The 27,334-nt window shown below is 36.1% G+C and overlaps 5 protein-coding genes and 1 long non-coding RNA gene across 12 annotated transcripts; 3 read left to right on the plus strand and 3 right to left on the minus strand.

Moving 5' to 3' along the window:
• Window positions 1-728: 728 nt before the first annotated feature.
• On the plus strand, window positions 729-4,013 carry LOC132166743 (probable flavin-containing monooxygenase 1). Its single transcript, XM_059577621.1, has 5 exons — window positions 729-1,163; window positions 1,765-2,005; window positions 2,847-3,025; window positions 3,165-3,514; window positions 3,632-4,013. The coding sequence occupies exons 1-5, from the start codon at window positions 729-731 to the stop codon at window positions 3,969-3,971; spliced, it is 1,545 nt and encodes a 514-aa protein (XP_059433604.1). The 3' UTR covers window positions 3,972-4,013.
• A 364-nt stretch (window positions 4,014-4,377) lies between these two features.
• Window positions 4,378-5,906, minus strand: LOC132165984 (peroxiredoxin Q, chloroplastic). Its single transcript, XM_059576710.1, has 4 exons — window positions 5,610-5,906; window positions 5,399-5,536; window positions 5,071-5,160; window positions 4,378-4,806 (listed from the first exon to the last, which is right to left on the minus strand). The coding sequence occupies exons 1-4, from the start codon at window positions 5,802-5,804 to the stop codon at window positions 4,588-4,590; spliced, it is 642 nt and encodes a 213-aa protein (XP_059432693.1). The 5' UTR covers window positions 5,805-5,906; the 3' UTR covers window positions 4,378-4,587.
• Window positions 5,907-7,678: 1,772 nt separating this feature from the next.
• LOC132165368 (uncharacterized) lies at window positions 7,679-9,926 on the plus strand. Its single transcript, XM_059575897.1, has 2 exons — window positions 7,679-8,046; window positions 9,475-9,926. The coding sequence occupies exons 1-2, from the start codon at window positions 7,862-7,864 to the stop codon at window positions 9,608-9,610; spliced, it is 321 nt and encodes a 106-aa protein (XP_059431880.1). The 5' UTR covers window positions 7,679-7,861; the 3' UTR covers window positions 9,611-9,926.
• A 93-nt stretch (window positions 9,927-10,019) lies between these two features.
• Window positions 10,020-16,186, minus strand: LOC132165369 (respiratory burst oxidase homolog protein E). The gene is made up of 14 exons (XM_059575898.1): window positions 15,572-16,186; window positions 15,300-15,462; window positions 14,815-14,863; window positions 14,021-14,134; window positions 13,479-13,901; window positions 12,361-12,744; window positions 12,186-12,281; window positions 11,929-12,044; window positions 11,681-11,851; window positions 11,437-11,593; window positions 11,157-11,345; window positions 10,910-11,038; window positions 10,702-10,780; window positions 10,020-10,139 (listed from the first exon to the last, which is right to left on the minus strand). Exons 1-14 carry the CDS (start codon window positions 16,158-16,160, stop codon window positions 10,030-10,032), a joined length of 2,769 nt encoding a protein of 922 aa, XP_059431881.1. The 5' UTR covers window positions 16,161-16,186; the 3' UTR covers window positions 10,020-10,029.
• On the plus strand, window positions 13,718-14,045 carry LOC132165370 (uncharacterized). The gene is made up of 2 exons (XR_009438488.1): window positions 13,718-13,808; window positions 13,878-14,045. It is a non-coding gene; the product is annotated as an uncharacterized LOC132165370 (long non-coding RNA).
• Window positions 16,187-21,963: 5,777 nt separating the features above from the next.
• Window positions 21,964-26,597, minus strand: LOC132164890 (uncharacterized). 7 transcript variants are annotated; one of them, XM_059575396.1, is made up of 8 exons: window positions 26,458-26,597; window positions 26,137-26,331; window positions 25,906-25,973; window positions 24,470-24,567; window positions 23,002-23,108; window positions 22,614-22,663; window positions 22,423-22,505; window positions 21,964-22,296 (listed from the first exon to the last, which is right to left on the minus strand). In XM_059575396.1, the coding sequence occupies exons 2-8, from the start codon at window positions 26,195-26,197 to the stop codon at window positions 22,182-22,184; spliced, it is 582 nt and encodes a 193-aa protein (XP_059431379.1). In that variant the 5' UTR covers window positions 26,198-26,331; window positions 26,458-26,597; the 3' UTR covers window positions 21,964-22,181. The 7 variants fall into 7 exon arrangements, with proteins under 7 accessions (XP_059431379.1, XP_059431381.1, XP_059431380.1 ...); XM_059575398.1 differs by having other exon boundaries at window positions 26,137-26,220; window positions 26,450-26,597; XM_059575397.1 differs by having other exon boundaries at window positions 26,137-26,220; window positions 26,446-26,597.
• Window positions 26,598-27,334: the final 737 nt, after the last annotated feature.

A 27,334-nucleotide genomic window follows, 5' to 3' on the forward strand; every position in this document is an offset into this window, starting at 1 on the left:
TGGTCTTGTGGCAATGGTAGGTCAGGAACTTTTGTAATTAATTATATATTGACTGCTTGAATTCGGTGCAGTAATTTGGATGATTTTTTTTTTTTTTTTTTGAAAAGAGATAGATAAGAGATGAATGTTCATGTAATTACCGTTCTCAATTTGAATAGTCAAGTAGGAAATTCTTATTGTTATATAAAGTAAAAATGGAAATTGTGAGCGTTTTGTGTATTGAAAGGAGCACACTACTAGTTTTGTTTTTGTTTTGGTGGCGGTATATTTAAGGGAATCGAGTAGCAAATATTGCAAAGCAACCGGTAGGTACATATAATAGAAATAGAAAGGTAAAATTTGTTTCTTTGTTTTTTTTTTTCTGACATATAAACTTGTCGATCGGATTGATTGACTAGAATTAATGGAGGTACAAAAAAATTCTCTAGAATAAATTGCCATGTACCTAATTAATTAAGAAGGTGAAAGGAAAACCAGTAAGTGGACGAAAGTTCCTCTTCCTCACTACTGAATTTCACTCGATGAATAAAATAGTCATGTTTTGACCTTCACCAACCCAATATAATTATTATTTTTCTATGTGCTCCTAAAAGTCCATTTCACGTGCTCTTTGGGTGACCAACCCATGCAATGCAAACTCCTATAAATACCGATCCTTTGCTTCCCATTTTCTCTACGTCCAACCAAACACATTTGAAGCCAAAAAGTCCACTGATATTGTTATTATTATGGCTCCCGTCGTCTCAAAAATTGCCATAATCGGAGCTGGCGTGAGCGGCTTAGCGGCCGCTAAACAGCTAGCCCACCACAACCCCATTGTTTTTGAAGCCACCGACTCCATTGGAGGAGTCTGGAGGCACTGTTCATACAACTCCACAAAGCTTCAGTCCTATCGCTGTGATTATGAGTTTTCCGATTTCCCTTGGCCTGAAAGGGACAACAACACTTTTCCGTCCCATACGGAGATATTGGACTACTTGCAATCCTATGCTGAGCACTTTGATGTGCTCAAATGCGTCCGGTTCAACACAAAGGTAGTGGAGATCAGGTTTGTTGGTGACCGGGAAGCAGCTGCTGATTTCACCGGCAAACCGGGGAATCTGTTGCCCGGACACCCTGTTTGGGAGGTTGCTGTGCAAACCAACCATTCAGAAACTATTCAGGTTGTTACTATATATATATACATATTCTTAATTTCTCCAAACAAAATTAAGGATATTGTACAACAATTGGCGTACTTGTCTGAGCCCATATATTAATTGTCTTAGGGCTCCAAAGAAAACAGAGAAAGTAAAAAAAGTAACACGATTTTTCTTGCATCTTTCTTTTCCTAGAAGTAGAAGGAAATTGCGACGTACACCTCAGTCATGAGTCTCATGATATATATATATATAGTCGTATCAACCATAAACTTCTTTGAAGTCCCACATGTTTTGCTAGGTCTTTTCTTAGACGCCGGATTTCTTGCTATTAATTATAAGAGTTTTGTGTAATCCTTTGATACTTTCATCCAACAAATTAATTAAATAATAATTATTTTTTGTCCGCTTTTGCTTAATTTGAAGGTTCGCAAACTTTTAGAATAAGTGATTTAACACAGTTGACATTAATATATATAAAAAATTATGCAACCAAAGTTCCTATTTTATATATATATATATAGATGGTTGTTAATTATCATTAATACTGCTTTCACATTAACTGATCAGTTTATGGAGGAGTAGATAATATAAATAACGACTTTTGTTTATTTGCTTCATTCAGTGGTACGCCTTCGAGTTTATTGTGGTTTGCATTGGAAAATACGGGGATTTACCAAAATTTCCGGAATTTCCACGCAACAGAGGCCCTGAGATATTTCAGGGCCAGGTTTTGCATTCCATTGATTACTGTAAACTTGACAAGGAAGCTGCTTCAAAACTACTTGAGGGGAAGAAGGTTGCAGTCATTGGCTACAAGAAATCAGCAATTGATTTAGCACTGGAGTGCGCAGAGGCCAACCAAGGTATATATACTTAGACCTTAATTTATATATTTATATGTATATAGATGCAAACAAGTGAAAAAAAAAAAAAGGTTTTCAAAAGTTCTTCTCATCCTTTTTGTGGTTGATCGAGTATTTCCTTCCTTTCCTTTCCAACACAAAAGATAATTAGTGGAAGCCTACCCTACGCCATCTTCAAAGATATAGAGAGAATTCATGAATTCATGTGGGGTGCACAAATTGTGTATTTCATTATAGTAGAAAAGACTTTCTATTTTTGGGAGTGGTGGGGGCTAGCTAGCTTGGCATCCAAGATAAAATAAGCATATGCTGCTGATTTTCCACGTCCAGTTGGAATTTGCATGGTTTGATACAAATAAGATTTATTTGACTTTTATGGATGAACATGTTTCAAACGATTCTAAATCATAAAACTTGGAATTCCACACATCAGTTTTTGACTTTATTACTGCTGATGTACTATGAGGAAAAAGGTTGGACATGTGTCAATTTTCAACACCCCCCACTTGAACAAAGGCGGTCTTGTCTGCTCCATATTTGGCCCAATCTTGGAAATTTCTTCAGATAACCCACATGTCAAACTCTCATGACATGCATGGGACAATTTGGATGTATTATGCAAGAAAATAATTAACTTCTCTGTTCCTGATATTTTCTTCGTAAAGAAAAAGTAACTGTCATGCCAATTTCTTGTTTTTTTTTTCTTAGATAAGTAACATTTATCAAAGCAGATGCCCTGACTTTAAACTTTGATTCTATAATTTACTTAATTTCACTTAATAATTTATTTAAATTTTTGAGATAAATGATGATTTAATGTGCTGTGTAATTGTTTTTGTAGGACCAAATGGACAACCATGCACCATGGTGGTAAGGACTTTGCACTGGACGGTTCCCCATTACAGGGTTTGGGGTTTGCCATTCTACTTGTTCTACTCAACAAGGTTGTCTCAGTTCCTACATGCAAGACCAAACCAAAGCTTTCTCAGGGCCCTTCTTTGCCTTCTTTTATCTCCCATGGTAAATCCACATCTCTTAATTAGTGCATATATATATATGCACTAACAAATTAATATATATTTAGCAGCACAAAATATTGTGGCTGATGAGGAGTACGTACTAGCTAGAGGGGCTAATGTTATTATATGATTTTCAACAGAGGCGTGGAGTGTCAAAATTTATCGAGTCCTATTTGCTATGGAAACTTCCTCTGCAGAAGTATGGATTAAGACCAGACCACCCTTTTGAGGAAGACTATGCATCATGTCAGATGGCTATTATGCCAGAAAATTTCTTCCCTGAAGCTGATAAGGGGAAGATTGTCTTCAAAAAAGCATCAAAGTGGTGGTTTTCAAAGGAAGGAATTGAATTCGATGATGACACTAAACTGGAGGCTGATGTTGTGATTCTTGCAACTGGTTTTGATGGGAAGAAAAAGCTCAAAACCATCTTACCAGAGCCTTTTCGTAGTTTGCTAGAATATCCTTCTGGGGTCATGAATTTGTACAGGTAATTAATTAAGAAAAACATTGTTAAAATTGTTGTCATAATCAAACTATATTTCAAGGGATCAAGAATAATGGTGAAGTTTTTTTTTTTTTTTTTTTTGGCCTTTTTTGATTGCAGGGGTACAATCCATCCATTGATTCCAAACATGGCTTTTGTGGGTTACATAGAAAGTGTCGCAAACCTTCACTCTTCGGAGCTGCGTTCCATATGGCTAGCTCGTCTTGTAGATGACAAATTCAAGCTCCCAAGTGTTGAGAAGATGATTCAGCAGACTACTCAAGAGATTGAAATATCAAAGAGAACCACTAGGTTCTATAAAAGGCATTGCATTTCAACTTTTAGCATCAATCACGGTGATGAAATATGTGAAGAGATGGGATGGAATTCTTGGAGGAAGAAGAACTGGTTTTCAGAAGCATTTAGCCCCTATTGTGGTGAAGACTACAAGGAAAATTGAACCAGTGATATCTGAGCGAGAGATTTCTAGTTTAATTTATATCTTATAATCGTTTAAGTACTTAAAGATAATATATATAAAAATATGACGAGTAATGCTATACTTACTCACACTTCTTTACACTTGTTTCTCACACTATAGGTGACTTTTAAAACCACAATTGGATGATCTATCTCATATTCAATGGTGATTTTAAAAGCTACTTTATGTATGTGAAAAAATTGTGCAAAAAAAAGGAAGTAAGTGTAACATTATTCATATATAATACATAAAAGATAATAGATATAATAAATATACATAGCATGCAGAGGAGGATTAAAGATCTCTATGTTTAGTTTGAATAAAAAGTATTTGCAGTTTTATATTGTCCAGAAAATTGTTATATAGTAAGCATTTAATATCTCAATTGTCTTTTAAACAAAACAGTCACCACGCTTGATTTTCATTCCCTGAAAAATTCAAAATAGTTTGGTGTTCTGTTCTAGAGCAGAAATGATCACCTTCACACCTGGTGGCTAACAACTAAAGTAATTACTAATTACAAAGGGCTTGAATCATACAAGATAAAAATACTTTTCGAAGGGGAAACAAAAAAAGAAGAAGACTATAAAGAGGCTCAAAGGCTTTGAAGTAGTTTCAAGGTCTCATCAACATGCTTTTCAGGTTGGAACTGGTTGTTGTAGATGAGTTGAACCTCTCCTTTCTTGTCAAGAACATAGGTCTGTCTCCCAGGCAGTGTTCCGAACAGATCTGATGGCACTCCCCACTCTTTCCTCACCTTGTTTCCCTCGTCACTCAGCAAAGTGAAAGGAAGCCTATATTTCTTTGCAAAAGCCTACAAACATTTAAACCTTTCTTTGTCAACTTTAAGCATGATTAGCAACAACTAGCTAACTAGGAGCCTAAAATGGCTAAAAAACTCTCAAGGGTGATTGATGTTGGTAGGATGAGTTATGAATATTTTTTTAATAGCTTAAAAGTCTTGAAATCGCAAAAGCTTACCAAGAAACATTAAAAAAGAATATACTTGAAAGCATCCAAAATATAATACTAGTGCTTATGACTTTATGCATGTTTAGAATTTGTGATCTTATTATACCTTGTGAGATGATGGATCATCACCGCTAATCCCAACAACCTCTGCTCCTGCTTTCTTAAATTTCTCATAGGAATCCCTGAAAGCACAAGCCTGTCGGGGTATCAAATGGTTAGGCCCTGCTCTGCATAACCCTTAAAAGGCTCTGTATATGTGAATCTATTCTCACAACAGTTAAAACCCACAAAACATTGACAATAATATTCTCAATCTAAACATGAATTATGATTCTGCAGCAGGAAGAACAACATTATTCCAGGCTGCCCATTAGCTAACATAATTCATATAGTTAACCTGGTAACAAAACAAAAAAGAAAAAGAAAAAAAGAACCTGTTTGGTGCAGCCAGGGGTCTCATCAGCAGGGTAGAAATAGACCACCACTGGCTTGCCTTTGAATTTAGAGAGGTTCACATTTCTTCCATCCTGATCTTTCAATGTGAATGATGGTGGGACCGTACCTTTGTTCACCTGTCAAGAAACATTCATTGTAACCCTTACAAAAATACACTATAAACATAATTCTATACAGTGAGTAATGTACCTTGGCAAAAATGGAGCCCTTGGCTGAGGAAGAAGATGGGATTGACAAAGAGGAAGAATAAGAGACTTTGAGGCCATAAAACTGGGATTGGGATGATTTGGAGAGAAATGGGAGGTTATGAGACAATGGGTGTCTGGGAGATTGAGTGTGGAGTAGAGAGGGGAGAGAGTGGTTTGGGAGAGTGAGGGAAGCCATGGGATAGAGAGAGCAATGAAGGGCTCTTCTGCATTCCTATCTGTTTACATTTACTTGGGAAAGACAGGGAATGGGGATAGATTGGCTTCTGGCGTGGACGATTGCTGACCCCAACCTCTCATTTACAGGGCACCTGTCTATCTACATGAAATGATCGCACTAAATTATTTTTAAGGAACAAAAAAAAATAAATAAATAAGAAGGGCTAACAACTTAAACAAAAGAGAAATTCGATATACCACACTTTTATTTCACTTTGCTAATTAGCCCCGGAATCTTTTATTATTATTATTATTTTTTTTTTGGAAAAAACAAGAAAAGCATTAATGGAAGGGTTGGTTGACATTGTCACACCAACAAAGTAATATAAAAATGTGATATATAGCATTAATCTTAACAAACAAGTCTTTGCACCCAACTTCTACCCACAATTTTAACGAAAATCGTTATAATACTATATCAACATCAATTATATTATGAAATGTGTCCTTTAAATAAAAAATATAAAACAAAAAAATAAAAATTGAAACGGATGGTTCAGTCACCCCATTTGGCCATTAGGGAATGGTCCAACCCCCCCTTCTCCTTCAGTTTTTAATTTTTTTTTAATAAAATAATTATATTGTTACTTGACAGTGATTCAACAAAATAGGATGACTCCGCCATTCTTTATAGCCAAATATGAGACATGTGTTACACCACAATTGGTGATGGCATGGTATTATGATGGCTTTGGCTACAAATTTTTTTGGATGGAAGTAGGGTGGAAGAACTATTTTGTCAATTTTATTTACCATATAAAGTTTTCAGTCAATTTTTGTACTCCATAAAGCTATTTACAATACAGTAGTGATTTTGCATTTTCTTTCCTATTTTTAATCTCTTTAGAAATTGAAACAATCAAGAGGGGCCGGGGGAACTTTCGCAGTTATTACCAATATGATTTCAGCGTTTGAATTGTAAGTGTGTTGACTGCACAGCCCGATCCCAGGTAAGTAATAGCCCTAAATTATACATTTTCTATATATTAAAAGCATCATAAATACAGAGATACGTTCAAAGAAACTTCAGAAATTAACTCCAAGGAATTTTCAAAAACGAAAAAATTAGACTTATAGAAACTTCAGAAATTGCTTCTTTGGTCTTAAAAGCTTCAAACCCAATCAAACTCAGTTGGAAGTCAGAGTGAGATTTCCGTATCAGCCCTGAAAATTCAAAATAAAATTGATATTGGAATATCTATCACAGTTGTTAATACAGTTGAATCAAATTTTGAACATCATTAAGCTTGCCTTCATTTCATATTGGAATCAAAACATATGTCAGCTTTACTCTGACTAGTCTTTGCTAGACTACTTTCATAAATTTAAACTCTTCATATCTTGGACCGACTTTTACTCAAAACTATTATTGCTAAATATCAACTTTACCCTTTTCAATGGAGGAGACTTTTGTTTTGTAGCTAGTGTTCGTTCTTCATCGACAGCTCCATTCCGGTTTTCGACAGTACCTCTCCTACAACAACCATTTTATAATAGTTGTAGCTTTTACCGCTTAGGCCTCTTCATTGAGTCATTTTGCTATTTATTACCACCTTGTGCTGCCTTTAGAGAGGCCCGTTTCATATTTGAATCTTTTAGGATCATAAATGAAACTATTGCCTATTGTTTCAATTTGTTTGTACTACCTTTCTTGCTTGGTTGCCCACTCTGGTATTATTACTTGATCCCATGTAACCCATTTCCTTAAAAAAAAAAATCATTTCAAGGCCCTGTTTTGACGGTGAAAGGGCCCATCCCAGGCAAATAGTCCAATATATGGAGGTTGGGCTGCATCCCAGGCAGAAAATCCACCTTCTCATTTCAACAACTCTACGGACTAGGGAGTGATGAGCGCGTGAACCATCCTAAAGCCCTTAAACCACGATTCATCATCAATTTTTCTTCTTATTGTTCTTTTCCTTATCTTTTACGGGTGCGGGTTTGTTGAGTTGTTAGTTGGGTTTGGTCTTCTGGGTCCGATAGTGTTCGTTTTCGTGTGTTTTGGAGGTTTGAGAAATGGAGGGGTTACAGAAATTGATTCCTAAAGTCTCAAAGGAGACGAAGTTAGGCTCTTCCAGCTCTTCTCCTTTATCCGAGACTCCCTATTTGAGTGGCGGTAGAGGGGGAGGAGGAGGAGGAGTTTCTGCCGCTTTATCTTCTTCTTCTGATCCGTCTCATGTTTTGGTCACCAGGGCTCCTAGGTACTTCCACTACACTCTCTCACTCTCTCTCTCTCTTTCTCTCTCTCTTTTTGATTTACTATGTCAATATGTTGTATTTATTTTTATTATTATTTTTTTTGTATGAGCTTCTTCCTGTTATACAAAATGGTTTCTTTGGTATTAATATGAATGAATTTCTCAGCATTTTCCAAAGCTTAAATACTGAGGTTCGATGTACATGTTTGTTAGTATGATGGTGAAGGCTGTTAACAAGTAGTTACCCAGTAATGTTAGGCAAAGTTATGTGGATTGAGAATTTAGAACGGATTTGGATCTTTCTTAATATATTCATGGTGGAGTTGGGATTTTGATTCATAGGGGCAAAATTGAAACCTAGAGTTGAAAAAAAAATTGATTAAAAATATTAAAGAATATAACTAACGAAATTTATAGTCAAACTTGCCAACAGCAATCCCTATGTCTTTATGATGGACCTTTTTATATAAGCTTTGCCCTCTTTCTCTCTTCGAAGTCCAATTTTCAATCTAAAATCCAAAAACCTTTATATGTTGCTCCTAGTACATTCTCATGCACCAGTGTCATAATTATACTCCACACTTGGACAATTCCAGCATGCATTTCAAAATGATATAAGCACCTGCAGGACGTCAATATGCAGCAGTTACATGTCACCTCAAGTTTGCAAAGGAAACAAAACTGAAGGACTTGAAAATCCTTAAAATTCAAAAACTCAATGAACCAAAACTCACTCTTCTGCGGTTTAAGGAATTGAATGACCCAATATAAAACAACCAAAATTGAGGGGTCATTTGCCCCCTCTCACCCCCCGACTCCGCCGTTGAATATAGTTGTATTCAGAATTATGGTACCAATCATGGTATGCCTCATTTTACAAGTGATTGGTGGCGTGACTCTAGGTTGTCTTGAAATTTGGTTGTAGAGTGATATGAGGTTGTTTTGCTGGTTTTTGTCACCATGAATGCCACTTGTTTAGTGGTATTTTCTGTCGATACAACATGGATGCAACCAAAACGTTCTGGTGACAGTGCTTACCAAATTTTTATTGATTCCTTTGTCAGATAAAATTCCACTAAGCTTTGGTTATGGTGCTTCCCGAACTTGGTTTATAGACACCGGAAGAGTTTAGGTCAGCCATTTTGCAGCCTGAAATTTTACGCTTACACTATTTGGGCTATAGGTACTGCTTGTTGTAAATAACTTTTGGATAGTTTTAGAAAATCTGGTGTGGTGGACGCTGGTTAGCAGTTTAGTGAGTTCAGCAAGAAAGCTCCTGCAAATTGTCTAAACTGTGTAAATTGGAGATTCTATAATGGCTCTGTTTTGTCAATGGAAACCAAACTGCAATTATTAAATTTTTCTTCTTCCTCTTCTTATATTTTTCAATTTTCTCTTCCAAAATGGCAATTATTGTATGTCCGGTTGCAGACAAATGATATCATTGTGGACTTGCTCAAAGCTTTGTGCTATTTCCTTTGTTGTTGGGGTTGTATTCGGGTACACACTGAAGCGACGTGTTCAACGCTGGGCTTCCAAACTTCTCAAGAGATTGAAAGATAATTGATTCCACCCCGTCCTCATTTTATGCCAACTTCAGTGTTATCATTTACAGGTAAACTTTTCTGCTGATTATAGCTACTTATGCGCAAAGAGAAAAATTTGGATAATTTTCAGCTCCAAGACAGGCAATTAGTCTCACTTCATCAATAGATGAATGACTTTGCTGATATATATTTTTTGGTGGGGGATTTACGGAGGGGGGCCAATTTGGAGTCATTGAAGCAAGAAATCTACTATTTGCATTTTCCTTTCTTTGTTTTATAAAATTCTCTTCTGTTGGACTGAACTAGTAAATGAGTAACACATAGTAATTGCATTTACATCTTGTGAGCTACTATCATTGATACATGATATCTTTTCCTTTAGAATCATTAGAATAATTACAACAAAATAAGCTGGTATTTTGATGGCAATCCCTTTACTTCAAAAATACTCCTTGTGAAACTCGAAGCGTGTGGAGGTCTTGCGAGTCAGCTCGTAAGATAGCTTCTTCAGCTCCTTTGCCAAAACTGGCATCCCACAGTAGAAAACCCCTGCAAAGTAACAATCTCTTTTACCGTTAGACGACCTTCTGTATCCTGGAGATTATTCATGTTCATGCATCCTAGAGTCTAAACAATTGTGGGCTACACGAGTCAATATATCATAATGTGAGGGTTTTCTGTTTAGACCACCGTGGCCACCTTAATTGATAAATAGAATGAAATAACTTCAAATAAGATGACCTACAGTTCTATACATCACAAAAATTCTAAATTCTAATATATTTCTGATATATCCCATTTGCTTGACATTTTAAATCTCTACTTTAGTCGAGACCCCTGAATAGAGCTAGAACTGTAGGTGCAAAACATGTCGGGCAATCCAAGCCCAATGAGTTGAGTTAAAGGCTTCTTAAGAGTTCAGCTGTTTATATCTATTTTATTTGAGTCATTTGGCGCTGAGTTGTTGAATCGGATGGCTGCTAGTGAAGTTTTTTCCTTAACGGTATGCACCCGGTTCCACCCTCTGATCTCAGCATTACATCGCTCAGTTTGCATGCATGATGGCATATGGCTCTGTATTAACAATTGTGTTTTGGTAGAGTATCTTTACCTACTGTTGCATATGGATACTTTGAAGCTATTTTAGTAAACACCTCTTTCCAATTAGGCCTAGCAAAGTGCGTCCTGACCTGCAACAAATCAATACATACCACTGTTTAGGCCATAAGATTGCTAAGTGCCTTCCACTGCCCATATTTGTTGATTGGCTATATGGAAAACTTGTGTCTGTTCACTGTAAAGGTAATGAAAGATCTTACTCGGGTTCCTGATAGGATGTCAACCCCATGTTTGGCATGGTTGAGAGCTTGAACCATTGTGATCAATGTTGACCTTGCATCGTGCTCTTCATATACACTTGTAAGGTAGTTGTGAAGCTCAATTTGACCCTAAATATATATAAGAGGAGAGAGTCAACAGTCACTTGCCTGCTCATTTGTGATGATTCAAAATACATATAATTTTGATGGGCAGTGATTAAAACTTTAAAAAGTCATTATGCATTACTTTGTGATCCATTTCTGCTACTTCGTCCATTACTCCTTTAAACCATTCAAAGGACCCGGTCTCTCTGGTAACCCAGTAGAAATGAGCATTTTTAATTCTCTGGCACTTCTTCCTTCCACCCGGTGTCAAATTTGAAGATGTAAAACTATTGAAGCTGTCAACTGATATGGTGGTATCTGTGTTCGAATCCTAGGCCAACAGAATGTGAAACATCAAAATCTTAAAGAGAAAAAGTGTTCTAAAAATAAAGAGAAGTGGTATGCTTGAATATGAATTCTACCAGTGGTTCTTCTGTTCTTGTATTGTTTAGAAGATCTCTAAGGATGCTTATAAAAGGGGTAGCCCCAATTCCAAGTCCAACTAGTAGCAAGACATCATAATTTTTATAGTCCTGCGCTGGAGCTCCATATGGGCCATCAACAAACAATCTGGGTTGGCTGCATCAATAAACTAAACTGAGTTGACATCTCCCTATATATTTTGTCTGTATGCCAATCAAAGAAGGTAATGTTAGACTGTCATACCCTCTCTGAGCCACTTGCCCGAATACACTAAATTTGGCTCGACCAATGATAGATGGTAAACCCTCAACCTCAGTGAAAATTCGCTTCAATTCTTGCGTCCAGTCTCCTACAGTCCGGATGTGAACACTTAGGTAATCATCTCCTGGCGCTGAAGTTATCGAAAATGGATGCCTGGAAAGGACAAAGGATTACGAAATCACATTTCCTAGGAATGGAGGTTTTGAGAGGGGAAGCTGAGCAATTCTTACCATTCAAATTGAGAGATTTTTGGGCATTGCAGAAATATGTACTGCCCGCTTGTGTACTTGAATCCCGGAGGCTTGGACATGATTAAACAAAAAACATTTCCTGGTAGTACTGAAATCTGCAATGAACAAGAACGTGTTGAAAATCTCTGGTTCTCCACAAAAAAAAAGAAAATGTTGCTGTTCTTAAACATCTACTACTTCTATCATAGCCTGGAGAAGCTAATATATCAGTTGTTTTGTTATGAAAAATCCATTACCTTCAATATTTTAACTGAATAATGCTCTGATCTACACGTTCGCACACTCCGCTCTGCTATGTAGAGCAGTAATGGAACAGAGACGTACATCCATGTCTGGAAAGTTAGCAAAGCATTCAGTTCCAATACTAGTGGTTAGCAATCCTGCCGTGTCTTACTCACAAACGATTCTTACCGTTTTCTGATACCACCGGTGGCTAAAGAACAAGAAGGTTCCATGAACAAGTACCAAAATGTAGACGAGCCCCAGAAGGTGATGGGAGTACCAAAATGCATTGAAGCCCGTCAATCTGTTGAACGGTGCAGGCAGCCTCACCACATTTTTCCTGAACTGAGGTGTTGCTAGAGTGAATGAAACGGCCATTAAAACCACCATGGAAATCCCAGTCACGCCTTCAACGCCCCTCAATAGGTCTTTGTACGTGGGCTTTTTGTTTCCGAAATCGGAAGATATCAAGGCAAATTCTTCTGGAGTTGAGTTTATAAGGCGAGGAAAGTCGCATGCCAGATGGGTTCCCGCGTGAACGAACACTCCAATGACTATAGCACATGCAATCACCTGTCAAGTAAAATGATAAGGGAAATGTAAGAATGATTTAAACTGCACTGTGAATAAGCGATTGTCCTCTAATTACAAGGTAGTTTCTTTTTTTCTTTTTTTTTTCAAATTCATAGAGTCGGTTGAAATTGTCACATCATCATTGTGAAATAACTTCTGAGATAAAAATGAGATTTCTAACATTACTTTTCTTTATTGGGGGTAGATATCAACTCTAAAAGTATTAGTAGTAATACTACTCTTTATACTTAATTCACACAGGCTAATATGACATGTTTTAAGTGATTTTTTTATTGTTTTATTTAAATAACTGATATGATAAGCTTCTTAAAATACGTCATGTTAGCCAGTGTGAATTTAGTGTGATAATTGAGCGTGAAAAGTTGTACTCCTTTTAATCAAAATCGCTCCTAGTACTCCAAAAGGCACGGCATACAAGCTATGATAGCCATTTTGTTTGGTATTTTTTTCCTTTCTATAGTTTGGTATTTAATACTTAAGTATAAATAATGCTAGTCTTTATACCCAAATCATACCCGGTGATGTGGCGTATTACGTGATTCTTTTTTTAAATAACTGATATGAAAAAATATTTAAAATACGCTACATCAGTCGGTGTAAGATGGGTGCATGTAAAGAGTAGCATTACTCTTCGACTACAGTCTAGTGTCCCTAAATGTGTGTCGTTTCTTTATTTATAAACACTCTACTCATGAATTAGTGACTCCTATTACCTTGTGGAAATTAATATTGTCGTCAAAGGGGACAAAGGCCCTGGCTCTTGTGGACCGAAGCCATGTCAGCGTGTTTCGACAAACGGGTACGAGGACTAGAGCCATGTTGAGCTTGAGAGTCTCTGCAGCCCCTTTGGCCGTTGGCAAGCAATAACCCAGGACGTGAAATGCTGCCCTATTTCTGTATTGGATGAATTTCCAGATGAAAAGGCCTGCCATGGCAATCAACCACAACAATAAAATCCAACCCCTCCGCCAATTCTCTAGTATCAGACACCGGATTGATCCGCTTACTCTTCGCATCACATTCTTAGGCGTCAAGGAACTCAGGTTCTGACTCCACCCTACACTTGCTATGCTCAGTGGTCTGCTGTTATTCATGTAATTGTCTCTTTGTAGAAGAAGTGTTTCTAATTGCCATAACTGAGTACAAGAACCAAGAAGAAGAAGAAGAAGAAGAAGAAGAAGAAGAAAGGTTCAAATATTGTTGTGATGGTAAAGAACAGTGACATGATAGCCAGTTGAAGAAGGACTTTAATTACCTCAATATATCCAAGGTTTTCTGGATCTAGTTCTTCCATAATCAATGAAGCATATTCTTCAGCCTGTTCTTTTAGCTTCGATAGCTTGTTTGCAGATGCGCTGAGCATTATAAGCTGTAATTAAATAGAGAAACATAGTGAAGCTTAATGCTATCGTCCTATTCCTAACATGCAATTAATTCACGAACTTCCCTTATGAATTGTGCACCATCTATATATCTATGGTTCTATAAGAATTTTCAATTTTCAGAACACGTGAAAAGGTGCCATCCTTTTGTTGTTGCCAAGGCATAATAAGCAACCAGAAGAGTCAAAATATGAATGAGGAGTTAAATTTAAATTTGATAGAGGTCTAGCTTAATTTTTATGCCTATATATATAACTTAATAAAACAAATTTAAAGAAAATTTGAAAACCAAGGGAGGTACGGCCGGCTCTCCTTAATCTATATGTAGTTTGTCCCTGCCAACAAGCCCAAGTGAGAGCAAAAACGACGATGTTTTGTGCCGGTGAATTTTGTATATGTGCATGTGAGATGCAACTCTTTATCCATACAAAATTAAGGACAAATTTTTCTTTTAAATTGGATTGGAGAAAAATTTTATTAATTCAGTTTATTAAACTAACATATATTAAAAATGCATATGATTTTCGCATATAATTTTTTAAATAGATATAATAACCATATACTCTATTAAAAATGCATGTCAATTTAGTAAATTGAGTTGAAAAAAATTTCATCCACTCAATTTGAAACAAAACTTTATAAGAAAAAAAAAAAAAAAGTTACTCACCTCTTGCACTTCCTCCCTCGTAATTCTTCCATCCTCGTTGCTATCCGCCCTGCAAAAATAAAAAAATACATTAGTTCTTCTGCTCAAGAAGACAAGAACGAATGAATATTCGAAAATATTAATTTATTACTACTATTAGTCTCACCCTCGAATTGAAATGATTGTCACGAAGTAGGCAGTCTAACATCCAGGATAAACTTGTTTAATACCCATAACATGAAAAGATACCCCGATGCCTCATCACCTATGCAAAGTAGCTACCCATTATTGATCCTCTTGTTTTTTTCACTTGTATTTCGATGAGGCAAGGAAATATACAATATGTAATGTCAACTATATTTGACCCCACCCCTCCAAATTCCCATCTATTCCTTTGTATATTTCTGTTTTAACTTTTTCTTTCGGTTATAACAATAAAATTCCAAATCAGCAAAAAGAAGAAAAAAAAGGAAGTGCAGTAAAATGAAGAGGAGGCTAGGCCGTACATGTCGAAGAAGATCTGAAGGCGAGCGTCAAAGCTCTGGTCCGAAATCTGGAGCCAGAAGTCACGAAGCTCTTCTTTTGTGATCCTCCCTACATTCTGTCTCCTCCTCCGCGCCAACGCGTCGAATATCCCCACCGCAAACTCCTTCGACTCCTTCCCCATCCCTGCCCAACCACAATTTTTCAGTTTTGTTCATCTCTGTTCTGTAACTAATTGACCTCTATCAGAAAAAAAAAAAAATAATAATTAATATATTTACTGTTAATTAATTACCTATGCATTCACCGAAGTCTTCTCGAGCAAGCAAGCCATCCTTGGCGAGCGAGTCGAACCTGGCCTCCACATTTCTGCACAACTCGTCGGCGTGGGAAGCTCCCTTGGCGGTGCTTTTGCTGATGAATCTCAGACCTTTGAGCGCTTGCTGTGCGCTCGATCTCGTCCGTTGAAGTCCCGCTCTGATTTTGCGAGCGTCGCGGGCTGATATCGTGTTGCGCTCCTCCGTGTCCGACGCCGACGTCCGCGAGCTCGACTGCGATTTCAGCCACGGGAATTTCCGCCGGATTCTCGACGTCACGGAGAGGCTCCTCGCCAAAAATCCTTCCGGCTCTACCTCTCCGGTCGCGGCGGTCGTCGTCGGCGTGACGCTGCAGACGACAATGGAGTCTTCCTCGAGCTCCAGCGTGACTTCGACTGTGTCCTGGTCATCGTTCCGTCTCAGGTCGTTGAGAAATATCGGCAGCATTGCCCCGCCGATTCCATGTTCGCCGGAGTCGTCTTCACTGTCTTCAAATTGTTCGAATGCGCGGCTACAATTGGACCGCCTCGAACTGCATCTTCCAAAAGACGACGACGACAACCTCATCACTTTCTCTCGTCAGGTAAATTCAAGTCCTCCTCTGTATCTTTAATTTCTGCGTTGTAAAAGCCCATACACATACACAGAGAGAGAGAGAGAGAGAGAGAGAGAGAGAGAAGTTAGCTTTGAATCTTGATTGACACGTTAGGGAGCCAAATGGTCTTAAAACACTAAAGTAAACTAAAATAGTAAAACAAGACAAACACCTCTCAACCAATCTCCACACACGATTTCAACGCCTTCGTGCCTTAGTCGTGCTTCTAAGAGTAGTTGAGATTTTCGCCCCTACCGTATATACAATATTATGATTATGCTGTATTCATCCATAAATTTAAAATTTTAAAATTAATTAAATTAAAATTAATTAATTAATTTATTTATTGCACTGTTATAAAGATTAACGAGTTTTGAGGAACAAATTGAACCATAAAAGGCACAAACAATGGCTCCAGACTCCGGTGGAATAGTTTTTTATTTGTTGCTGCAGAATGTAGATTCTTTTTGTTGCAAATAATTTAGAGAGCCTGAGTTTAATAGAATATATATACATAGAAGGTGGAGGAGTGAGTTGAATTACAAAATGAGGTGGAATCATTTCATTTTATTTATGGTCTAATATTTACATTTGAGTAGAGGTGGTAATTAATTAATTAATTAATAATGGGTAGCTTTTTCACAATTTTAATGCGGCGCTGTTTGTAGTTATTCAAGTAACATTGCATGCGGTTCTGATGTCATATATATACTTAAAGCCCCCAGTTAACTTTTGACTGATGCAATCATTGCTTTTAGGAATTCATTTCTGATCATAGTTGTAATCATTGGTTTTTTGATTATTCATTCCATTTCCCATATTATAAAAATGAGATTATCGGAAATTGACTTTTTGCTACGTACCTATAATATTATGGTATCTGCTAATCATTGACTGCTACATCGGTGACTTTACCCTAGCTGCTTCTCGATCGTTCCTAGCTGCATAACATATTAACATCTATATATATATAAAAGAAAATAGAAAAATAGAAAGAGGTGAAGAACAAATTATGTGGAGGATTTAATCAAATGGGTGATAGTGAGAGAAAGAGAGAGATGAAAGGAACAAATTAACTTGCTGATCAATATATATTGCCCACTTACCAGGAGTTGAAATTTTGGCGAAAGAAGAAGTGATCGATCACGTGGATGTTGTATGTAGTAGCTTATAGGTAATTCATGGTAAAATCATGCAAAGAAAGCCCGGATTAATTAGCTTTCTAGAAGCCTTTCTTTCTGAAAGTAAACTAAAGGGCTAAAGGGGTCTCCGTTTGAAAACACTTAATGATAGGCAGCCCGTGGTCTTAGTGATTTGCATATCAATAGGCATTTGACTTGGTAGGAAGCAAAAACACTTGGTATACTGAATTATTGTTTTTTTGGGACAAAAGTCACAAAACAATAAAATAAAATAAAATAATAATTATCGTGTTCGTGTCTTCCACTTCTGCTAGAATAAAAAAAAAAAAAAAAAAAAAGGAGCTAGGTTTTGGAGGTTGTTATGAGTCTTTTTACAAGGGCACGTCAGCGTCATATACAGGTCCATCAACTGGTTTGGTAGTAGTACAACACTTCCCTCGGAAACAAGTTGGCCCAGGCCTGCACGTAGGCCCTTCTAGAATGTCTACGTACGACCCTTCTACAATTTATAATATTTATGATCTATGGATAATATTATGCAGTACATTACTATATACATTATGGTTGAGCAAGTACATCCATGTCTCTTTGACGCAAAATGCATGGTTTCTTTCCAACTTTTGCTTCTAAATACATCCAAATGCGTATCGTGTCTGTCTATACATATCATATTTGGCTAGCTACCATGTGGAAATGTTGGCGATGTTAGGATCCATACTTTTACTTTATGAGTATTATTTCATCATATTGATATGCTAATTAGCCTTTGATTTTTTATTTTAACAAATACCGATTAACATAGTCATGTATGCAAAGTAATAGTGATAGGATAAAAGTATAATTTATAGCATTACTGGTATCCATATTGGGTGAGGAAATTAACTAACGTGTAATGTATCACTTAGTATTTAAGCACGGTAGCTAGGGCTTGTTAGCTAATACCTTTTATCTTTACTTTTTTTTTTTTTTTAATCAAAAAGAAAAAGTTAAAATATTAACAAACAACTTCCTTAAAAAAAAAAAAAAAAACAAAACACTAAAAATTACTCACATTTATGTCATGAAATATTTTCACAAAAACACAAAAAACATCCTAAAAAACGTTATCAAACACCATCTAAAGTTTTTTTTTTTTTGGTTTTAGGTGAGAGGAGAGGGTGTCATGCTAATAAGATCCACACTCTTTAAAGATGGACTAGAATCTTCCATAAATTTGCCACCTCTGACAGCTTAAGATGCAAAGATCTACTTATTTGAAATAAATGAGCTCTACAACCACTCTTAAAAATTCAAATAGCCTAATAAAAAAAATCCTGTAAAATTCGAACAAGTCTAATGAGAAAAAGATAAATGCAATCCTTTTGAAAGACGTACCCTACATATATTTTATGGTGCCTTTGCAGTAGACCCTTCTACAAGCATGTTTGAGACCATATAAATACAAATATATATATATATATATATATATATATATATATATAAAGGAAAGCAAGAGCTTGAGATGACAGCGAAGTATATAGGCGTATAGGTGTAAGTTAAAGGAGTAAGTGGCCATGCTTGCAGACGCCCACAACAAAAAATGTTTAAAAAACAAGGTTGGTTAGAATCTTGGACTGGGATTTTTGTGTCCTTTGGCATGGCGTAGTAGTTGAGACGCAAGTCACTCTCTATATACCTGCAGCTGGCATGGTTGAATTTCATAGGCCGCCCTGCCTTGTATTTCATTTCAAAACACTCTGAATCACCTCCCTTGCTATGATTCCTCTCTAACGTCGTGCGTATATATTATTATAATGGAAGTGCTAAATGATATTATAAAATTCATATCTCATAAAAATATATATATGATTTCATCTCAGAATTAAGTTTGGTTTGTTAATTTGTTTTTTCCTTTTGTTGGTCTTAAACTACAAATATTAATAAATAACCCAAAACACTTTCTTTTTTTCTTTTTCTTTTTTCATATAAAAGACAAACTCCAAAACACATTAATAAACATAGAAGTGACAATTCATATTCGCATTGAAATGCTTGTCTAAGACTATATGTTAACCTTAATTAAACAAATTAGACCATCTGTTAATTTTGTATTGAGTTTACAGATTGTGTCAAAAATTAATAACCCTAAATGTCGAAACATGTGTATAAAACTATAAAGATCATATCCCTCAATCTTATCTCATTAATTTCTTATGAAGTTTACATTAAATTCACGAATCTATGTCAAAAACCATCTCCCCCGAATAAACATACCCATAACAATATAAATGAACTTATTGAAAGTAACAAATGTATGATTCACCTAAACACTAACTAGGATCAGGTTGAGGTTGGTGGGTCTAAGACGTCCCATCCAAACCCACTTAGTTCGGATTGTTGTTGACCACAAATGGCCATGATCAGGAAATGGCGCTATCCGCCGGCGGATCCTGTTTTTTTACACGAAGAATTTTAACCTAGTATGGAGAAAAGACAATCTTACAATAAATACGAGGTCAAAAGACTTGATGTTACGGTTTTTCTTTCTAATTTTTTATATTGGTAGACTTCTTAAAATACTAATCAAATTCATATATATATATATATATATATATATATATAAACTAGTATGATGTGGCTATGACTGATTCTAGTATCATTTTCAACAGCGTTAGTAATGATGGTAATTTGCTTGAGTCGAACTTAATTAGTGTTGAATTGGGTAAAGGTTAGCTGCACGTTATTCTCGTAGAAAATGAGTGTCGATCTTGAAAGTTTTGGATGCTTTTGTGTGATTGTTATTCGACGTACCAAATTCCAAGACCTTGTTTGTTTTCTGAAGGCCATTGCTGACGATACCCCTGGCTTTATGTAAACAAGTGTCAAACAAGTTCTAGAGAAACATCCCTTTGAGAGGTGAAACTGAGCTAGCACACTTTTGACTTTAACATAATACTGTTAAACTCCTAACTACTATTTTTTAAAAAAAAATAAAAAATAAGTTGAGCTGAATGTGAATTTATAGATTGATTTATATTTTCCTAGCCTACTTTTTATTTGGCCTTATCTTGTCTTGTTTGTCACCACTTTTAGTTTCTTTATTTATTAACACCACACAATATAATAAAAATGTTGTTCTTTGGACTCTTAATTCTTTATTAATACAATTGTATTATCTCTCTCCTGCTTTCTTTCTATTCTTCTCTTATTTTATATTCTACTTAAATTTCTAAAACATCTTTTTCTAACTCATTAGCTCACTAACCAACGGCTTACAACTCCTTTTAATTATATATATATATATATATATTCTCTCTTTTTGTGTCTTCATAAACTGGTCAAATCCAATAAATGGATTGAATAATTTCTTTTTGGGGATGGTAAAGGGAATTTTATTTTTTATTTCTTCGACAAAGTCGGACATACTTCTCTTACACTCAAAAACAAAACAGATCAAAATTATTTCACTATGATTTCATAATTGGCAGCCTCATTACATAGAATCACGAACTGTTTCTCAACAAATCTTTAGGGTCTAGATTGTACTGAAATTGTACTGACCTACCAAAAAAAGGAAGCATGATTTCTTAAGCAGCACTTTGGCCATAAGGTAGAAGCTACAAATCAAGTTGAAAGAGCAAGGGCAAATGTTTGTTGAAGTGGAGCATTCAGATAGTGAAACTTAATGGAGCTGAGATAATATAATATAATAGTCCAGGAATCCAAGAAAGTTCATTTCTGACAGCCAAACAAAATCTATTAGAAGAGCTCCCCACCATTTGGTAACTTCGTAGTCAAGCAATCCATTTTTTTCCTCATTTCAGTTTCAGATTGCCAGATTGCCTGTAAGTGAAGCAACCAGAATAACAACAACAATATATTTTCAAACTTGTTTCATTCAAAATAAATAAATAAAAATTTTAACCACATATTTTTTTAAAAAATTAACAGGGATTCTCACATGTTCTAACTAAGGAAAAAAGTTGGTTTAATAAATTAGATTGAAAAGATTTCTTCCAATCCAGTTTAATGGAAAAATTTGCCTATATGATCCAAGATAATGTCAAGTTCTGTCATTCAAAAAATTCATCACTCAACTCAATATAAAGACGTATTATAGGTAACAGTCTAAGGTAATGTCAAGTTCTGTCATTCAAAAAATTCTTCACTCAACTCATAAAGACGTGTATTATAGACAACAATCTAAGATAATGTCAAGTCATGTCATTCAAAAAATCCATCACTCAACTCAATATAAAGACGTATTATAGGTGACAGTGACATTGAAGTTCAAACCATGCACAATTTGCATATGTAATAAATAATAAGGTAATAGGGAAAATCAAGAATTGTGTACAAAGAGACAATGACAAGGACATATAAAATTTTGGACAAAGTTTTCCTTTAACTTGGGTTGGAAGAAACTCTTCCAATTCAGTTTATAAAATTGTCATGTGTCCCTTAGCATATAAAAATCATATGTTTTTTTTAATAGCATATGCTTCTCACTTGCTTAAGTAATACATGAACTTCATCTAACCCAGTTTGGAGGAAAAATCTGCCCTAAATTTGAGCCCCCAAAAAAGAAGAAATTGTCCCACAAGAGTAAGAACAAAACTTAATTTAATCTGTAAGCAATAATTTAAAAATAAAATAAAAAACAGCCTTTTCACATACATATTGTCAATCAGCTGAACACAGCACCATAATAAGCATGTAATGTATAGAAATATAGCCATACATGTTATCTCAGCGTCATTGCAAACAATAAACAATTGAAAAAACTGTGACCACTGACAATAAGGAGCTACAAAATTGGGATGATTGTGTCGATGCTGTGAGCAAACACTCTCCAGTAATCATAGTATTTCTCTAGTGAGGTTTTGGTACATAACCATCAACTGCAAAATTCCGTGTGGCAGCGGGAATAGCTAAACGAATTCCATCAAGTTCAGGCTTTGCAATCACTTGACAACCCAGACGAGATCTGCAAAATCCCAAGCACAGAATTTGATGTTAGTGCCCAAAAGTTTTTTTTTTTTTTTTTTTAAATATTTAATCTGGATCAAACATAATGAAAAATTATTGCAAGTTCATGCAAGAAGGAACCAACGTTTCTGTAAGCCCAAAGGCAAGATCCAGCATGTCATTTTCTTCGTCAGTAGGTTCTTCTAACTTATTGTAGTGCTCCATGTCCTGCCATAAGATTCAATAGTTAGCCCCTCAAATTTGAGCTCAAGGAAATGGACTAAACACAGATGAAAGTCCAAAAGTACACTAGTTTTGGTAGATATAGCCAAATACCATCACAATCACATGACAAGTTGAACAGGCAAGCGATCCTTCACATGCTCCTGATATGACATTAAAGGTAGAGCATTAGATTTTGGAACTCTGATAAAAGAAATCTGAGCTCATTGACAAAGAAATTATTCATCCATCAATCTTTGTGCAACTGAAAGAAAAAACTCCAATCCCAAGAAATACAAGAGCTCAGGTTTATAGTTGAAAGGGCAAGTACTCCAAACTATAGATGTCAGCATGTACTTCAAAAGTCAGTGACAAGTCCCAAAATGCCCCAAGTTATAAGAAATAACTTTCAGTAAGAATACCTCTAGATAGCATTAATCATAAGGAAACAAAATTAGGTAATGGTGCAAAACTCTGGACAAATAAGCATCAGAATCCTTGCCTTCAAGTTCTATATCATTTTCATGAGCAGCCTCTAACATAGACATTCCAATAGGGACCTTGATGTGCTTTTCCTCTCCATCCTTGTCAACAAATGTGACGGATATCCTGCAAAATAAAGCATCCCTTTAAGAAGAATGCATATCTGATTTGGAGGAAAGGTAAAGCAATGATGTCCCCCAGGACACTTGATGTGTTCTACTCACAGAAGCCAATAATGCATGTCTTCACAATGATTGATGGCATAACACACACAATTGCACGCACAAAAACATATAATTTGCTATTACAATAAAGAGAAACCAGCATGACAACATGACAGATCCACAAACCAAAGATATATGTACTCATATCTGCTACTAGCACTGCTGCCATGGGTGGAGCTACATTATGCCCAGTGCAGGCAATTGCAGCCGAAGGAATTTGAAAAACTAAGTGGAGTTGATTAACATTGTAGAGAACTTTTTAATATCAACTGGTATTGCACTCACTTAGAATAGGTGGGATCAATGTGAAGTTCAAAATCATCGCACCATCAGAAGAAAATCAAGTATGGGTCTATTTAAAATTTTAAAAGGTCATATAGCCTCTAAAGTTAAAAGATTATGTTTAGGAGACATTTGGCATTAGTATCATCCATGTAGAAATAAAAGCTATCACCATTATTTAAAGAAAAAGTCATGGTCTTTACTATAATATTAAATTAAAAGATAATATTAAGCAGTCCATTAACAAAACAACAAGAGCACCTAAATGATGAAACCTGTGTGTGTGTGTGTGAGAGAGAGAGAGAGAGAGATAGAGAGAGAGAGAGAGAAAGAGGAGAAATAAGATTACATATCATATTTGACATTTCTTTTTTCTCTTCAAGAGGTACATAACTTTTAATGTTTTATATATATATATATATAATTTTAGTTTAGGCTTTTAATTGCACCCACTATGCGAAAATCTTGGCTCTGCCCCAGCTGCTCCCTTGGCATGCCTGGAGCCACCTTTCTTCCTTTACCGTCATTATAAATTTCTCTCCTATCATCATTCCTTAACAATAATTCAACAGATCAGATGAGTTGCAGCATCTCCATTGAGTACTTGGCGAGAAACTTTTGACTCCAAACATATGCAGATGTCCAACAGATGCCAAATAATGTGCGAATTCCAGCACATTACCTGTGCTACAAATTGACTGTATAAATTACCTGGCTGCTGACTCAAAATTTTAACTTAAATCTTAACACATCACAGATGCACCCGAAAAATGCCAAAATCTGCTACAGGAGTGCTGCATCCAACAAAAAGGCTCTTCTTTGGAAGAGTTCATGCTACTCAGCACAAAATGGGTTTGCAGATCTAGATCATCTACTTCACTCTTCCACAGTTATATGGCACTAAATTATCCACCAACGGTGTATATATTCATGTGACAAACACCATGTTCTTGCAATCCGTTTTAAACAACCAAAACTTACGTTTCCACAAACGCATTGTCAGCAGTAGTGGTAGAAAAATTATGTTGCTTCTGAAATATGGCTTCCCGGAATAGCTTAGTTTTTGTATTTCGTTCAGACTGTTTCAAAGAACAAGAAAACCACAAATAAAAATCAGAACTAAATATAATCTCATCTAAATTGGTTGAGTACTTTACCCAAAAAACAAATGTTTACCCAAAACTATTGAAATAGGAACAGGTGATTTCATTACGGAAATGGGCAAAATATCCATATTCTTTTCTTTTTTTTTTCAATAAATAATCGAGATATCACTAGAAGTGTAAGGCACTCCCAGGTACACAAGAAATATACAGGAGAAAATGCCTAACTAGTAGGAGCAAAAAGGACAAATAAACATGATAAACGAAAGCCATCATTACGACCCATGACACTGTAGAAAGATTTAACATCAAACAACCCTCTTTTGGAGGGGACCTACCACGTCTTCTTACACATGCGATCTCATAATGGAGTAGAAGATAGTCTATTGACTCCCCATTCTTGCTTACACATGCAACACCACTCAACCACAATAATATGACGTTTCTTTAGGTTGTTTATAGTGAGGATTTTCCTTAAGGCAGCTGAGCACGCAAAGAAAGCCACACTCAAGGGAGCCTTATTCTACCAAATAATCCTCCAACGAAAATGAGTGATATCATGGGAAACAAGAACCTTATAATAAGATTTAACATCAGACAATCCTCTCTTGGAAGGAATCCAACAAAGTCTATCATCACCGTCCCATCTCACTCTAACGGAATACAACAATGTGAAGAGTGAGGTAAAGTGATTCATTTCCCAATCACGAGCCACTTTGAGAAAGTAAAAACTCTATTGATGGGAGGCACTAGAAAGCTCCAAAAGGTCTGCCACCGCAGCGTCCTTAAAACCGGCAATGCTAAACTAGGCTCTTATGGGCAAACCTAGATACTTCATCGGTAAGGAAGATACCCTGCAGCCCAAATACCAAGCCATCAACGTTCCTAACGTTTGCCAACCAGAATTAGCTTTGGTTTAGCCAAATGAATCCTTAGCAGATCCTAGTGTATTCTACGACTAGGATGGATTTATTATAGTTGCTATCAATAGTGACAACTAGCATTTTATTGAATTTAACTACTGTGTAATGCAGCTAACTTTGTCCAATTCATCTTCATAAACTTGTCAAGCAGAGTAAGCATCCAAGATTAAATTAAAACGTCAGCAGCAGTGACAACTAGGTTATTTCACTTAAGTTTGCAGTGAACACCACTCACTTAACATCCATTTACATCATTCCATCTATTAAGTTAATATCCTCAAACACATGGGTTAATAATCCAACACCCACTTTACAATCACTAAAGGGAATGGCAAGAGATAAAGCAAGAAAATACAAACTCATCCTTCTCAATAAGAACAAGTATACTGACCGGTGGTCGCAAATATTGGGTGTAAGGCCTTTGTACACATCTTGCTCTATTTATGACTGCAGATTTTCCTGCCAAAAAGGGCCCAATACAGAATTAACGATACTACACAGAAACCATATTATCCCCCATTTCAAAACTACTTTGCGTTCTTTGAGTCATTCAGTGCATTTTAAATTGCTAATCTGAGTTTTAGGAACATGTTATTATGGGGAAACAAAACAAAACGTATACCTGTCGGAAGCTCTTTTAGGATCCAAACTCCAAGTCGTCTTGAAAGTTTAGAAACGAACATAATCGTCGCCGCACACTAAAACGCTGGCGAAACCACAAACCACGCAATTGAAATTAGCTTTTCAATTTAAAGGGAGTGAATCCTAAATAATAACGAAACCCCCAATAATCATGTATCTACCAAGCTACTGACCACTGCATCAAAAAACAAAGCATAGCTAAAGAGTTATATAATAAGAAATCAAGTGCGGAACACATAACTGAAAGGGGAAATGAAGGCAACGAATCCAAATAGGAAGAGAAGAGTACGAGCTTCAGAACTTGTAGACAAGAGGATTCTTATGGGCCAATACGCTTATTCCGATTATGTCGATTGCGATTGAAGCTCCCGCTCGTGTGTTTGGTCGAGCTCGAAAGAAAACTTCGTCTTTTCGGGAGAGTCACTGTGCCCGGAATTTCAAAATGGCTGGCAAAACGAGCGACCCGCTACCCGTTTAACTTGCCCTTAAACACGACTCGTTTAGTTAACGGATCGACTCTATTAAATACGACACGATACAGCAATTTTTACAGGTCATCCGACACGACCCATGGGACCTGTTTAAAATAATGGACACGACCCATTTAACTTAAAAAATATTTTTTTTTTTAATGAAATAATAATAGTTTTAACAATTATCTCTTGTAATTAAACTCATAGGGCTAACACCAAATCACTTAATAGTTAATAGGCTTAATTGTCTAATCAAATAAAATTAAAAAAAAAAAAAAAACAAAAAAAAACTACATCATCATTATAATTTACAAATTTATAAATACAAATTGGGTTCCGTTGTCGGCGAGAGATAGAGGGAGAGGCGACGTCAGCGGCGCAAGAGATAGAGAGAGGAGAGAAAGTGAGGGTGAGGCCGTGAGGGAGAAAATGAGAAAAATGAGAAATGGGTCTTTGGGAGTGGGAGGCGGTGTGACTTAGAAAGAAAGAGGGGAGAAAATTTTTAGGTTTATGTTTTACTGTTTTTTCAGGTTAAAAAAAATAATAATAATAAAATAATAATTTTTTAAAAAAATTAATAGGTCTGGCGAGTCACCCATGGGTGACCCGTGACACGACCCATTAAGAGCAACATAAACGGGTTGTAAACGGGTCGACCTGTTTACAACTCAAACCCGCTAATTTTGTGTCGTGTTTGTGTTGAAT

This window comes from Corylus avellana, chromosome ca11 (assembly GCF_901000735.1).
Source record: "Corylus avellana chromosome ca11, CavTom2PMs-1.0".
In the NCBI taxonomy this organism is placed as follows: Eukaryota; Viridiplantae; Streptophyta; class Magnoliopsida; order Fagales; family Betulaceae; genus Corylus; species Corylus avellana.